At 37.9% G+C, this 16,963-nt stretch overlaps 1 protein-coding gene across 2 annotated transcripts in view; it reads left to right on the top strand.

Annotated features, from left to right (window-relative positions):
• rps6kal (ribosomal protein S6 kinase a, like) overlaps window positions 1–16,963 on the top strand; it is a 182,796-nt gene that overhangs the window by 72,718 nt on the left and 93,115 nt on the right. For both annotated transcript variants that reach the window (XM_028815955.2, XM_028815954.2), the window contains exons 4-5: window positions 7,429–7,510; window positions 12,413–12,493. In XM_028815955.2, coding sequence (XP_028671788.1) covers window positions 7,429–7,510; window positions 12,413–12,493 — 163 coding nt within the window. The remainder of the gene's footprint in view (window positions 1–7,428; window positions 7,511–12,412; window positions 12,494–16,963) is intronic.

Genomic DNA, 16,963 nt, shown 5'->3' with positions numbered 1-16,963 from the left:
ATTTCAACATTTGTAATATTCATGCAAAGTCTAAGTGCATATTACTTTTATAATGCTACTCATCCATGGCAGTATTGTTCTTGTTGGTTAGATATGCTGATTGTGTTTATCTGCTTGTTTGTTTTTTTTTTTAATTAATTTATTCATTTTTTTTTTTTTTTTTTTCTATTTCCAAGTAAATATCTGTATACTAAAGGGATATAAAATAATTTTGTGTCAAAAATGCATTTTTTTGGTATAATTTATTATAAAACCGGTGACAGGCAGCATATCCGTCTTTTTAGAATGTAGACATTTATACAAACAATAATTACAGGTAAAAGTACTGCTGATATATTATGTAGTCATCTGTTAATTTTTATTTAAAATTTGGTATTTTTCATTTCAAAGTTATTTCTTCTCAAACATGGTGAATATCTATTTGCCATGTGAAAATTTGTTGTAAAGTTAAATGATTTGTATACATTTTAAAATTTTAAAAATATATTGCCCTTACTGGTGCTTTACAATTGAGGCTAATGGGGCAACGTGCCAATAGTGAAGTAAAGTCAATTACAGTTTATTTGTCCTTCTCCACTTCAAGCCCATCTGGGAGTACACCTAACACAGCTGTTAATGGATTAGGAGAGATTGTGACACCAAGGCTGTCTGAAAGGCTATAAATGTCATTTTTGAACAGAAAAGAGATGAGATTCAGTTATTTTAAAAGAAGGCCTGTGAAACACCATCTCAGTGTTTGTTGTCTTCGGCAAATAAAGTTTCACTTCCTGGGGTGCAATTTCCTTTTGAAAGACCAAATCACATTATACTTTTCCTTCCTCCTGATTGGTTTTGTTTTGATTTACATCTGTAGTTATGTGAGAACTCATACAAACAAATAGAAAAGGTATTCTTACCACAAGAAATATCGTACCAGGAATATACTATAAAATGATTATTTCCAGACCCCTTTATTGTCACAAACATGCATTGGAAACGCAGAAGGCCAGTTTTCTTGTATTGAACGTTTTGCTGCTTCATTTGTAAGTTTTTAGGCTTATTTATTTTATTTTCCAGTGGTGCCCCATGCCCCATTATCCCCTATTGCAAAATGCCAGTGAGGTCAATATATATTTTTTAATACCAATTTGAAATCTTCAGTTTATCAAGCATGCATATCTTTAAAATGTGTGAAAAACTTCAAAGTATGTGGAGAAAAATCCACACAGATATGGAGAAATCATGCAATCTCTTCACAAGACAGGGACCAGATATGGAATTTAAATATAAAACATTTGATCCATGAGGCATCACTAACCACTATGCTATATTGTAACTTATTATGCTATTATTTTCTGGTAATGCTTCATGCCCCATTGCTTCCATTGTAAAGCGCCAGTGTGGGCAAGATATATATATTTTTTTTAATTCATAGAATATGGTTACCTTTAGAACACAATTCCATGTGGCAAATACATATATATATATATATATTGTGAAAAAAAAACTTTGTTTTAAAAAATACTGAACTTATCCTTTAATATCACATATTTACATTCCTTCCATTCCTTTATCTATATACTGTATATAATTCAGTAAGTCCATGGCAAGCAAGACGCACGCAAGACAGAGCCACGCCCACCAACTCAGAGCCCTGCCCACCAACAGTTCACTAAGCAGCCGACCATGGCACGCACGACAGAGCCCCGCCCGCCAACTCTAACACTCCTCCCACGTCCGTTACCTTCACATTGTTTTCCTTTTATTTCTGATCCCGTTCAACAACTATATAGCGACATCGACTTCTCAACTTTGACTCCGGAACAACTCAGTACGCGAGCTATATTAAGCGTCACCAACGAAGACTCGCTACACCTCAATGAACAAGTACTGAAACTTATCCCTACCGACAAAGTAACTTTCACCAGCATTGCCTCTATCGTCACAGACGATCCCGCAGATCAAGTTTCATTCCCCGAAGAATTTCTTAACTGTCTTACTCCCACTGGCATGCCTCCGCATAAACTCAAAATTAAAATCGGTTCAGTTGTCATGCTTCTCAGAAACCTCATGCCAGCAAGAAATCTCTGTGATGACACTAGACTGACTGTTACCAGCATTCACCACAATGTACTGGAGTGTAAAACTATCGCAGCTCCTACCTCACAAACTGTCGTTATTCCCCGGATATCCCTGACCCCATCAGATTCAAATTTGCTATTTACTACACGCAGACAATTTCCTGTTAGATTGGCCTTTGCAATGACAATTAATAAGGCACAGGGACAAACTTTCAAAACCAGTTTTCAGTCACGGACAATTGTATGTTGCTCTCTCCAGAGTTCTCCAGAGATCTTTTCATTCACTCAGTTGTATCCTCAAACCCACCCCATTTGGACAACTGTGTTGTTCAGGAAGTGTTCACCCATCAATAAATAATTATGCGGCATATGCTATGCTGCGGGTTGGCTAGTATGCTTTATTAAGCTTTATTTGTTTAGAACTTTCTTCTTTAGTTTTATTTATGATTTGAGGTTATGCTAGCTACTATCTAAGCATAAATAACATGTCAACACATCTGTTTGTGTAAATTTTCTCCCAACAGGATAAGGTAATAGGAAGAAGTAGACAAGACACCCTCTAACCCCAACAGCAGATGATTTTATTACAGTGATTTTGCATAGATGTACAAGGTGATTCACTCAAAAGAGGCCCCGAATATTCTGTTGTACCTCCCGTTGAGATGAAGAAATCTGAACCAAAAAAATACACTATATACCTTGATGTATGTGTGATTGATTGCATTACATGTGATGCTGGAAGTGGTTTATATTTTCTGCCAGACACATTTCGACACGCCGTTCCATGTTCCTGAACTTATTTATCAGCAAGTGTCTCGGGGGAATAGTAGCAATTTCAGGTTGGATGTTTTCCTTAAAATCTTCCATAGTGCGAGGCTTGTTCCAGTACACTTTTCCTTTGAGCTTACCCCAAAGAAAGAAGCCTGGTGGTGTCGGATCTGGCAACCGTGGTGGCTGAAGCCCCTGTGAAATTACCCTGTTGCCGAAGAAGAATTCAATTTCTGCCATGCTCCTTGCCGATGTGTAACACGTTGCTCCATCATGCTGGAAGTAACCTTCTGTTAATTCACGATCATCCAGTTGATTCTGAAATCACTTAAACGAATTGGTGACCCAATAGGTTCACACCATGAAGACGCGCTGCTTAATACTGTACACCACCATCCTGATGTGAAGTCGAGTGACTGAGTGAAGAGGTAAGGGCGGTATGTACCCAGAAGTTGCAAACGAAGGTTAAACATCATGATGACTGTCCGGCACCTACCTCGTCTCTCCCATGCAGGGGTATCCTGGATTATTCGAAGCTCTATATACCAAGGAGCACGTTGCATGTTGTTTCGTTCAGATTGCTTCATCCTAGCAAGAGTTATTACTGAATATTCAGGGCCTCTTTTGAGTGACTCATTCCATATATCATTTAACGCTACTACAGGCTGAGTCATTTCTTGCTTGACTGCCCTTCCCAATGCATTGATTTTAGGAAACTCAAGTTTCTTTTTTATAACCCCTTCAACCAAAAATCTTGTTCAGCATGTATGCACATTCTTTGTTTCCCTACAGTTGACAGTCAAATATGAACAAATTAACAGCATACAGACCCAGGGGTGTATGGATTGGTAGCATAACCTGTTTAAACATTGGGATTAATAAAGTATCTATCTATCTATCTATCTATCTATCTATCTATCTATCTATCTATCTATCTATCTATCTATCTATCTATCTATCTATCTATCTATCTATCTATCTATCTATCTATCTATCTATCTATCTATCTATCTATCTATCTATCTATCTAAACTGATCTTCAACACAGACAAAACAATACTTTCTACTATAGTTTTTGTTCACCTCTGCCTGTATTGCTGTAGCCAACATTGTAAATCTGAACACTTAAAATGACAATGACATTTACAGTGAAGAGGCTTGCCTTTAGACACAGTGGCACATGTACCACAGCCTCTCTGTAAAAATACTCTAAACCGTGGAGCTGGTCATAGACTTCAGGAACCAGGAAGTGAACCACACTCCCATCTGCATCAGTGAAGATGTTGTGAAGAGGGTTAGCAGCTTTACATTTTCCTCATTTGGCAGCTATACACTATAGATGATGGTGAATTTAGCTCAGAATATTACTGATAGATATGTTCCCTTCTGTCCGGGAAGTGCATAACATATGTTGCCATAGAAAGGCAAAGTGTTTTATTTAAGACTTTAGCACAGTCAGTTATTAACTTCATTTGTTTTGGTCAAGCACCACTAGTTCAACTGGATTCAAGGACAGCTTTAACCTTCAGGTCAAAAAGTTGATTAACAAATTAAAATTGCACTGATAACGGCATAAGAAGAACTAGTGTTTATGTCTGTTTTTATACAATGTCATGCAAAAGTATTCAATCCCCTTGAAAGTCAGCATAATTTTCTGCATGACAAAAGATTTGTACACATATTTATCCATTCAGTGTTTGTAATGTAATCTCTCATGTTATAACAATACATTTCCAAAGTCAGAATATACAGTGCATCCGTAAAGTATTCACAGCACATCACTTTTTCCACATTTTGTTATGTTACAGCCTTATTCCAAAATGGTTTAAATTCATTTTTTTCCTCAGAATTCTACTCACAACACCCCATAATGACAACGTGAAAAAAGTTTACTTGAGGTTTTTGCAATTTTATTAAAAATAAAAAAATTGAGAAAGCACATGTACATAAGTATTCACAGCCTTTGCCATGAAGCTCAAAATTGAGCTCAGGTGCAACCTTTTTCACGTTGTCATTCTGGGGTGTTGTGTGTAGAATTCTGAGGGGAAAAATGAATTTAATCCATTTTGGAATAAGGCTGCAACATAACAAAGTGTGGAAAAAGTGATGCACTGTGAATACTTTCTGGATGCACTGTACCTTGTTCTATAGATATGTAACTGAGGACAAAAGTACATAAAAGTTAGTGTTTACAGAAGTATTTAAACCTCTGTTTTTTGGAAACTCCACGTTTATACAAATAACAAATTAATCACAAACGGTACAAAGGTGGCTGTCATTTGACCGTAATTAAACATAATTAGATAATACTTATGAGTCCTTTATACAGTATCTCTTTGGATATTAAAAGCACCCTTTGTAACAGCCATAGCCTTTGTTGGACAATCACTACAAAAATGAAGCCAAAGAAGCATTCTGCTGATATGAGAAACGAAATCATTGAAATGTACAAGGCAGGAAACGGCAACAAAAATATAGAAGAGTTTGAAGATCCCATTTAGCACTGTTGGATTCTTCATCCTAAAAGTGGAAGGTTCAGCACAGCACCAAGAGTCTTACTATAATGGGCCGGCCCTCAAAATTAAGTATCAGTGCAAGACGTTGAGTGATGAGAGAGGCTTCTATAAATCCAGCTGTCACTCTCAGAAGTCTGCAATGCTGTTTGGCTGAAACTGGAGTGAAAGTGAATGGATCCACAGTTTCAAGAGCTCTCCGTAAAACTACAGGAGGGTAGCAAGAAAGAAGCCATTTCTTAAGAGGGTTCACATAAAAGGAACATATGGCATTTGCTATAGAGCATGAGACAGAACCAGTTAAAATGTGGGAGGAATTTTTATGGTCAGATGAAACCAGAATAGACCTTTTTGGCCAGATTTCAAAGAGGTAAGTGTGGCATAAAACTAACACTGCCCATGACTCAAGAAACACCATATCTGTGACAAAATATGGTGGTAGCAGCATCATGCTATGGGAATGGTTTTCATGTGCTGGGACTGGGAATTTGTTCAGAATTGAAGGGACAGTGGATGGACACAAATAGCGCACAATATTGCAAGAGAACTTTTTCCAGTCTGCATTGAACCCGTGACTCGGGAGAAGATTAATCTTTCAACATGACAATGAACCTAAGCATAAGGCCAAAGCGACATTCAAATAGTTTTGCAATGACCAAGTCAAAGTCGTCATCTTAACCATATTGAGAATCTTTGGCACTGTTTGTAAACTGCTGTCCAGAGGCACCATCCCACTAACCTAGAGGATCTCTATAAATTCTGTCAAGAAGAATGGGGAAGAATCCTTCCTGAACAATGTGCAAAACTGGGACTTACTTCCCACAAATGAATTAAGGCCGTTATTGTAGCAAAAGGGTTCTCGACCAAGTGTTAATACGTAGAGCTTTGAATACTTATGCAAAGAGTAAGTTTGGAGTTTTTCTTCTTCGTTCTATTCTTCTTCAGCTAAATATCTACTGTATCTATGGTTTATTTTGACTTTGAAAATGTATGCATAAAAGTTCACATTAAAAATACTGAATAGATAAATATGTGTACAAGTCTTTTGTCATACAGAAAATTATGACTTTCAAGGGGTTTACTTTGTCAGCTGGGGGGCTGATCGCACCCCTACAGGTTAAAAACGCTGAAAGACCACCTTTGCATTGCCCCCTTGCTTGCTGGGCATACTTGCGGCCGATCTATCGCGCGATCCGCACGGTACTTCGCATACTTTAAAGTCTGAGCAGCACCTGTCAATTTTTGATTGTTTGCTTCTCTCTCTCTCTCTCTCTCTCTCTCTCTCTCTCTCTCTCTCTCTCTCTCTCTCTCTCTCTCTCCCCCCCTCGCCTTCCCTGCTCCTGACACGCACTCCTTTGAAGAGGAAGATATGTTTGCATTCTTTTAATTGTGAGACAGAACTGTCATCTCCGTCTTATCAAGAAGCACATTTAAACTTTTGAAAAAGAGATGTTTGTTTGCAGTGTTTGAATAAAGTTCCTGTCTCTACAACCTCCTGTGTTTCTGTGCAAATCTGTGACCAAAGCGTGACAACTTTTAGATGCTGCTGTATATTGTATGTATACATAAAATATGTTCACTGGATGTTGTGTTTAATGTTGATGTTGTATGCATTGGCTCATTCTGTTATTGTACTACTGACATTATCTGTAAAAGTGTTAATATGCTGTGTACACATGACAGTGACCTGAAGTTGAACTCTAGTATAAAAAAAAGATTAATCTTTTACAAACTTCCATGTTTACTTCTAAAGAAGTACAGCTTTTAAGATGTAATCCTTTCAGTGTTTGACAAGATTGTTTTGAATATTCATTCAATACTAAGAATGCATTTTTAAATCTTTGGTAATCTAACATTTATTAGCACTAACATTGCTCTTTACAAGTTATTTAATGTTGCATTTTTTTGCCTTCTAGTTCTTTCTTAGCTCTTGTATGTGAAAGGATTTACTATAAGCTGATTACTAGAAATATATTGTTAAGCCGAGACTTCGGGAGGTGCTCCATTGCACTCTGAGGAAAATAATAAATAATGGATTTTAAGAATAAAGTATGTATTTCTGAGTGGTGTTGATTCATTTCTGACAGGTGTTCCTGGTTAGGAAGATAATGGGCCCAGATGCAGGCCAGCTTTATGCAATGAAAGTATTGAAGAAGGCATCTCTAAAGGGTAGGCTTAATTTACTAAGCAGGAATTGAAAGCAAAGTTAATGAGAATCATCTTCTTAGCTATTTGTAAAACTATAAATGCTTTTTCCCCTCACTGTGATTCATTCTGTGAGGGCATGCAGAGCAATACTCACTAGTGTTTATTGGTTCTAAGTTTTAGACTGTTCCTGTGATATTTACCAGTGAATGAGCAGTACTTCATTATCTCAGAAAATGTAAACAACTGTTAGCAATCTAAAAGCCATTAATTAATTAAGCATTCATACATAAAGCTATACAGCACTAAATCTGGCATAGTTGCAGTGCTGTAATTTTATTTGTGCTCAAACAAAATGATATCAGTATTTAGACCAAAAAACAATGTTTTATTTTAATTTGCCATTGTCTTTTAAAATTAACGGCTTTAATTGTTATGTTCATATAGGAAAAAGTTACTGTATAACAGCTACTAATTTTAGACTGTCTTAAGTGATTAAAGCAGTTGATGTAATCAACCTGGTGCCTTTATAAGCAAGTAAACATGAACAATGTTTAAGACATATCGATGCTTAAAAATGTAATTTGCATTAAGCTGACAGTGCTTTATATAAGAAAGCCATCTTCCTTTAAACACATTTGATTCAAAGTCCATATCTGAACTTTCTTTCCCAAGTTTTGGTAAACTGCTGTACAGTACTCAATTTTTTTAATCTTCTGTGAATAGATGATTATTAAATCCTGTCACTTGACAAAATGTAAAATAGCAATAGCTTTTTCATAGGTTAACCAATACTGATCATAGACTAACAGCTCATGTTTTCATGCATTTAAGGTTATCCATGCTCTGTGTAGTAATACATCTACTAATTTCAATCATCAGTGGCTGTAAACTGCATTGTTGTGAAAAGAGTGTTTTTATATCTAATTTTCTTGACTTTGCCTACCTCTCAGACTGACTTTTCATCAGTTTTAGCCTTGACATACAAGCACTTATGCATGGTCTCTGTGATACAAATGGATGTCAGTGTTTTTTTGAGAGGGACTTATGAAAAATTATTTTTGTCTAGAAATAAGTAGAATAACATCTAGGGTGGTTTATCATCAAATATATATTGTATATTCTGTATATGTTACTCACACTTAAGCTTTCAAATGATATCTGTCATCTATTTTTTGACACGGTTAGACAAACCTCCAAGTTAAACTTTAATTGATAACCAGATTTAATTTCCATGCTGAAAAGTAAGAAAGGTACTTATTTGGCATTCTGCCTGTTTCAGTGGAATACTATAGAAATCAAAACTATTAGAACTAATATTATTACTGTTGAAATCAAACCATACCCATGTTTTGCTTGGTGAATTCCTCGTAGAGTAAAACATTGCGGGATATTTGGAGAAGGTGATTGACACATGGCTTAGACTTCATTTCCTAATTTCTGTTCCTAGCATTTTGTATTGACTTCATGGTAATACTAGCATAATAGTATACTAAGAAAAAGCTTTAACATTTGAAAATAATATTGTGATATTGTTCTTATAGCACAAAATGAATTACTCTGCATTGGTTCATGTACAAGAGGTTACCAGCTCAGTTCATACATCTAACCACTGTTTAACACAGAGCAAGTCATTTAATTTGTAATCTGCACAGTAGGAAATGAATAGTATGTAAATAATTTTACTGTAACTCTGAACCCTTTTTAAAATAATATATTAAATGTTACAGTTTCAGGATACCATCATAGTTTGTGTTAAGAAGCAATTAAGCAATTACTTCATATTAATAGACTTGCTTGTAAATGAAGAGGTTGACTTTGACACCTTTACATAAAAAAATGTGTTAGATATGCCACATGAATGTCATGGACAACTGCTGCGTTACACTTAAGCTTTAACAAGGAATTATGTAACTGAAAATTGTAAATGATAAATAGCTTAATGTAGCTAACAATTCTTAATCAGAGCAACAGGTTAAAAGTGATGGAAGAAACAAAAAATAACAGTATACAAGAAAGGTACTTGCAGTGCCTGCACTTACACATATTGTGCATGAAACACTCTAATACAGTGGGTACAGAAAGTATTCAGACCCCCTTCAATTTTTCACTCTTTGTCATATTGCAGCCATTTGCTAAAATCATTTAAATTAATTTTTTCCCTCATTAATGTACACACAGCACCCCATATTGACAGACAAAAAAAGAATTTTTGAAATTGTTGCAGATTTATTAAAAAAGAAAAACTGAAATATCACATGGTCCTAAGTATTCAGACCCTTTGCTCAGTATTTAGTAGAAGCACCCTTTTGAGCTAATACAGCCATGAGTCTTCTTGGGAAAGATGCAACAAGTTTTTCACACCTGGATTTGGGGATCCTCTGCCATTCCTCCTTGCAGATCCTCTCCAGTTCTGTCAGGTTGGATGGTAAACGTTGGTGGACAGCCATTTTTAGGTCTCTCCAGAGATGCTCAATTGGGTTTAAGTCAGGGCTCTGGCTGGGCCATTCAAGAACAGTCACAGAGTTGTTGTGAAGCCACTCCTTCGTTATTTTAGCTGTGTGCTTAGGGTCATTGTCTTGTTGGAAGGTAAACCTTCGGCCCAGTCTGAGGTCCTTAGCACTCTGGAGAAGGTTTTTGTCCAGGATATCCCTGTATTTAGCCACATTCATCTTTCCCTCGATTGCAACCAGTCGTCCTGTCCCTGCAGTGAAAAACACCCCCACAGCATGATGCTGCCACCGCCATGCTTCACTGTGGGGACTGTATTGGACAAGTGATGAGCAGTGCCTGGTTGTCTCCACACATACCGCTTAGAATTAAGGCCAAAAAGTTCTATCTTGGTCTCATCAGACCAGAGAATCTTATTTCTCACCATCTCAGAGTCCTTCAGGTGTCTTTTAGCAAACTCCATGCGGGCTGTCATGTGTCTTGCACTGAGGAGAGGCTTCCGACGGGCCACTCTGCCATAAAGCCCTGACTGGTGGAGGGCTGCAGTGATGGTTGACTTTCTACAACTTTCTCCCATCTCCTGACTGCATCTCTGGAGCTCAGCCAAAGTGATCTTTGGGTTCTTCTTTACCTCTCTCACCAAGGCTGTTCTTCCCCGGTAGCTCAGCTTGGCCGGACAGCCAGCTCTAGGAAGGGTTCTGGTCGTCCCAAACGTCTTCCATTTTAAGGATTATGGAGGCCACTGTGCTCTTGGGAACCTTAAGTGCAGCAGAAATTTTTTTTGTAACCTTGGCCAGATCTGTGCCTTGCCACAATTCTGTCTCTGAGCTCTTCAGGCAGTTCCTTTGACCTCATGATTCTCATTTGCTCTGACATGCATTGTGAGCTGTAAGGTCTTATATAGACAGGTGTGTGGCTTTCCTAATCAAGTCCAATTAGTATAATCAAACACAGCTGGACTCAAATGAAGGTGATCTCAAGGATGATCAGAAGAAATGGAAAGCACCTGAGTTAAATATATGAGTGTCACAGCAAAGGGTCTGAATACTTAGGACCATGTGATATTTCAGTTTTTCTTTTTTCATAAATCTGCAACAATTTCAAAAATTCTTATTTTTGTCTGTCAATATGGGGTGCTATGTGTACATTAATGAGGAAAAAAATTAATTTTAAATGATTTTAGCAAATGGCTGCAATTATGACAAAGGGTGAAAAATTGAAGGGGGTCTAAATACTTTCCATACCCACTGTATATTGTCCATTATTAGCAATTGGTAGATCCAAATTAAGTTTTTTACAGAAGAAACTCATTTCATACTTTTTGAGGAAAAATTATTGCAGTTGGATAACAACTGGTATTTTAAATAGGTAAATGACCAAAGATTCTTATTGACATGGTTAACATTATGTTCCAGACAGTTGTGCTATTTATATTCTGCTTATCTGTGTTATCATTTGAAATTTATACCTCATACTGAACACTGTAATGATACTTTTTAAATTTTCTGAAATTCTCACTGAATCTATATTCCACTGCAGTTTCACTGAATGCCAGGCTAAAATTCAGTGTGCTTGTTTTCAATTAAATTTACTACCACCATGCAGGTCTTTGATAAGAAAGATGTAAAGTGAAATAGAGTGTTAGAAATGAGAGAAATACAAACATGCTTCATATAAAAAAAGTCCAAATCCCAATAGTTAATGAAGAGCAACAGAATTTGTCTTATCTGTGGATAGTAAGGTCCATGAAACAAACCCTTGGTATTGAGGTTGTATCAGTTCTATTTGTCTTGCTGACACATTGAATTATCTGAGGTGTAGAGTAGTCTGGCACACTAATGAACAATAGAGGGTGTTTTATTCATTTTTCACAGGGCGAAAGTCACTGTGAAATTGCATGATGGAATTAATTTAGCCTGGACTTCAGTGGATTTTGTAGCTAAAAACACATTTCCTTGCTTTGTTGCTTTGGGCTGTGTTGTTCCATATCTCATGGACTTTCCGTTAGTGTTTCACTAAATAGTTTTCTTTCGATATGAGGGCTCAGTGATTTTTAGTAAGCTCTTAAAAATTATGCAGTTATTATTTATTATTATATTGCAGAGGAGTGAACTTTTACAGAATGTGATTTTAAATGTAGCCATTCAATAGCCATTTTCACTACCATTATATCATTAAGAAAATTCATCTTGATCTTACTGTTCACTGGTAATAAGTGCATAAATGTGAAGGAATTTATACTTAAATAAATCACAGCTGTGTACATGGATCTTGTATTATGGTAAAATTCAATGCTTGCTGTTTTACAAATTAAAAAGTAAGCTGCAACTGTCATATCATTTAACTAATATTTTAAAAATGAATGTATTATCATTGAATATTAAGTTTGTTGGTGTTAGGTTGGTATATTAAAAAAAAAAAACTGCAGCAGTAACTGATTTTCTTTTTCAGCCTGCTTTTTTTTCTTTTTATTAGTGAGGGACAGAGTTCGAACAAAGATGGAACGTGATATATTAGTGGAAGTAAACCATCCGTTTATTGTAAAATTGCACTATGGTAAGTCCAGAGTTTGCTCAACAGCTTTCTGTTGTTTGACAAGAATGTACATGAATTGTCAACTGTTTTTTTTTTTTTTTTTTTTTTTTTTTAAATCATTTTTTTCTGACCTGGGGCCTCATGCATAACGGCGTGCGTAGAATTCGCACTATAACATGACGTAAGCACAAAAGCCGAAATGTGCTTACACACAGAAAAATCCAGATGCAGGAATCTGTGCGTTCGCCAACTTCCACGTTCTTCTGCTACATAAATCCCGCTCAGCGTGGAAATAAACGCACGTGCACGCGCTTGCTGTCCCGCCCCAACTCCTCCCAGAATTACACCTCTTTGAATATGCAAATCAATATAAATAGCCCTTAAGTCCAGCATTTTGTGAAAAGGCAATGGCAAAAGTACAAGGAAAAATAGAAGAATTTCAGCGAATACCAAATGGAGGCAAAGAACAACGTACTATTTGTAGGTTTAAACAGTTATAGAAGCAACAAAAGGAAGTTGATCGAGTGACATAGTGTGTCGGAGAAACTCGAAAGCTCAAGTTCACAAAGTCGCACAGTGCCCGAAATAAAAAAAAGTTATCACATATCAAAGTCGGCGTGAAAAGGCGACTCGTAGCCCACCGTCTGAGTGTCATATGAAAGCTTATTAGGGTACAGTGGAAAAAAAAGGCACACAGTGTGAAAAAAGAACGAAATGTCAACTTTAATCTCTAAATTTCCACTTTAATCACATAGTTTATTTTGTCATTAAAGCAGGACATCATAAACTTCATCTTAATATCGTTTAATTTACTAGTTTCTCAAATCCCATCGTAACTAAAGTAGCATGTTAAATGCTTTCTTTTGTATTTGATCTTATATGTGCTCTATGTGCCCGAATCACTACGTGCTCTTCCTCCGACAGGACACAGAATCCATTACATTCGTAATATTACAGCTCTCTGAATAATTACATTACTGAGAAGTATATGTGATATCATTTTCATGATGATATGAGTTAAAGCATGTTATTAAAGATGGGAACACGGTGGCGCAGTGATTATTACAGAAGTACTGTCTTTTTCAAACGTACTAACCCCCAATTCCTGTCCTTACTTTTCTTTCTCCAAATACCCAATCGCCACACAATCAGCTCTGTAATAGATGTTAAGCCATCTGTAAGCTTAGAACGCCGATTCTTCAAAACTTTTAAGGAACATCAAAATATCTTCGTAATGTTTAATTATTCTATCCATCTATCCTTCCAGTGTCGTGCCAGCCACAGCATGAAAACAGCGCGAGGCAGGAACAAACCGTGAATGAAGCTCAAGCTTGCTACTGCTGCGGCACCGTGTAGTTAGTTTTATCTGTATAATATAGTCAACATATTTTGCTGCATTTCATCTTAAAAATGATATCGTCATCATATGTAAATACGCGCTTTATAAAGTGGCTCAGGTTGTGCAATATTGTAACTATCATAAATACAATTACCTAACGGTAACTTGCGAGTACAAACGGTTCTACAAGAAACACATGATGGACTGATTGAGTGCATGTATAGTTCTTGGGATGAAACTGTTTGTGAACTGCAAGGTCCGAACAGGAAAGGCTGTGAAGCATTGGTCGGATGAGAGCAGTTCAAATAGCGAATGGCTGAGGCAGCGAGTGCTTGATGCTGTATACTGATAATTCTCTTTCCAATCGCTGTAGATCTGTGATTCACACTCAGATACAGTGATATAAATACTCTGAGTGGTGCAGTGCGAGTAATATGGAAAAAGATGATCTGCTGTGGCAACCCCTAACGGGAGGAGCTGACAAAAGAAGAAGAAGGTGCAGTGAGAATAACAACGCTAAAGCAGTTATGGTATTTAGAATAGTTTGACCATTCTGTGGACCATTATATTGTTACAGGTTAATTACAATCAGACGCATTAAATTTATGAATAATATGCGGTTAATTTCAGTGTATTTGATAAAGCCGCCATCATGGATGTGGATCTAAGAAAGGATAACCACACAGGAACAGCAGCACTGCTTTGACGCTGGGTGCCGCCAGTCTGCAAAACCGAGCGGAGAACTTGCGTACGACAGGGTATGAGGTACCGTGGAAAAGTGCGTGGCTTTACGGCAATTGTAGGTTTTATACATCGCAATTAGAACGTGGAAACGTTCTTACACAGCATTTCTGTGCTTATGCACCGTTTATACATGAGGCCCCTGATGATCAACAGCTTTCTGTGTTTTGATGTTTGACAAGAATGTGTATGAATTGTCATCATTTTTAATAATTTTATTCTGACATACCTATATATTTATGTTTTTATTAAACTTATTTTATTTCCTAAAATTTTCAAAGTTTAAGTCCTCACAGGTGGCGCAGTGGTAGTGCTGCTGCTTTGCAGTAAGGTGACTGTGGAAGATTGTGGGTTCGCTTCCCGTTTCCTCCCTGTGTGGATAGCGCTTTGAGTACTGAGAAAAGCGCTATATAAATGTAATGAATTATTATTATTATTATTATTATCTTTACCTGTATTTAGAAATGAGAAGTTACGCATATGTAGATCTGAACAAGACCAATAATAGAGTCCCAAGGGATGCAATATTTCAGTGTCTTTTAAGAAAAAGAGGAAAGTTCTGGAAAGGCTGATAGGGTATAAGAGATAACAACTGTGAGAAGTAAATGCAGACACGCAAACATGTCCAAGTAGGCCTGCGTAAGGTTCTGCTAGTGGCCCCGTCTCTTTGTCTTTCTGGAGATTGTTACATGCTTATGACTTTGTAATTATGGCCAAGTGGGAGGAAGAATTGCATAGAAGGGTGATTCAGTAGTAGGGGCCTTGGAACGTGATGGATTTGAAAGTAAATGCTGAAAAATAATGGTCATGGTTAGTAGCAGGAAGGGGCTGGAGAGACTTCTAATACAAGATAGAGCAAACATAGATCTGGAGAAGGTAGAGAAGTTTAAATACTTGGTGTCAATTATAATCAAAGACACAACCAAAGAAGAAATGGTTCAATGTGGTTCTTTAGAACATTAGAAAGGTGTAGACAAGAACAAGCCATTCAGCCAGTTTTGAAGGCCCCTAAATTCCTGCTCTATACCAGACTACTTGATTACTTATTCCATGTGCCTGTTCTCTATGTGAAGGAAAACTTCCTAATGTTTGTGCGAAATTTACCCCCTAACAACTTTCCAGCTATATCAAACTTCAATCATGTTACCTCTTAATCTCCATTTGCTTAAACTGGAAAGGTTCAACAGGTTCCTGGAATCAGCCTATTTGCAGTTCTCTGAATTTTCTGGCTGCGAGGGCTCTGAGGGCAGATAAAGAGGCGTTTGTTAGAGGAATCTGTGAGCAAGTGATACACCATCTGTGGTCTAGCGACCCACGTCCTGCTTACAGAAGAATCGAAGCATTACGCACATCTGAATCTGTTCCTCGGAGAGTCACAGTCAGGGCGGCTGATGGAACGGTCCTTACGGGTGACACTGCAGTTGTGACCCGCTGGGCTGGCTACTTTGAGCAGTTGTTCAAAGCTGATCCTCCGGCTAGGACGTTGGATACCTCTGGGTCCATGGTCCTTGAGGCTGATCCTGCAATTAGCTGTGAACCACCCAATCTCACTGAGATTGTGCAGGTGGTGAACCAGCTGAAGGGAGGAAAGGCTGCAGGGATCTGTGGTATCAGCGGTGAACTTCTCCAGGTTGGTGGTAAGGCTGTCCTCCTGGCATTGCAAGCAATCTTTGCTTCCATTTGGGAGACTGGCATCATCCCAACTGACTGGAAAATGGGACTTGTCATCCCTGTCTGGAAAGGGAAGGGTCATCGCCTGGATTGCAGCAACTACAGGGGGATAACACTGCTCTTGGTTCCAGGTAAGGTCCTTGCTAGGGTCATCCTCAATAGAATCCGTGATCACTTGCTCACCTACCAGCGACCGAAACAGTCTGGTTTTACGCATAAGAAGTCTACCATCGACTGCATCCTGGCACTGAGGGTTCTCATGGAGCACAAACTGGAATATCGGCAGAGCTCCTTTATAGCCATTGTCGATTTTCGTAAAGCATTCGATTGTTGATTGAGCTGCCCTGTGGGACATCCTGAGGGTTCACGGGATCCCCTCGAGGTTGCTGGATGTCATGGCCGGATACACTGGTACTGTGAGTGCTGTGCAGATTGGAGGCAGAACCTCTGTGTTTTTCCCAGTTGATTCTGGGGTACTTTAGATAGTCCTGGTGCTTCCTGTCTTGCTATTTGGTTGCGAGACGTGAATGCTATCTAGTGATCTGAGATGAAGACTGGACTCCTTTGGTACTGTTTCTCTTCTGAAAATCCTTGGGTACCGTTGGTTTGACTTTGTGTCGAATGAGCGGTTGCTCATGGAGTCCCGAATGAGGCACATTACCTGCATTGTGAGGGAGCGTCAGTTACGGCACTACGGCCATATGACGTGTTTCCCAGAGGGTGATCCAGCTTGTAGGATC

The sequence above is a fragment of the Erpetoichthys calabaricus genome, chromosome 12 (assembly GCF_900747795.2).
Source record: "Erpetoichthys calabaricus chromosome 12, fErpCal1.3, whole genome shotgun sequence".
Taxonomy (NCBI): Eukaryota; Metazoa; Chordata; class Cladistia; order Polypteriformes; family Polypteridae; genus Erpetoichthys; species Erpetoichthys calabaricus.
The sequence above is the reverse complement of the archived record's forward strand: the minus strand, read 5'-3'. Positions and strand labels throughout refer to the sequence as shown.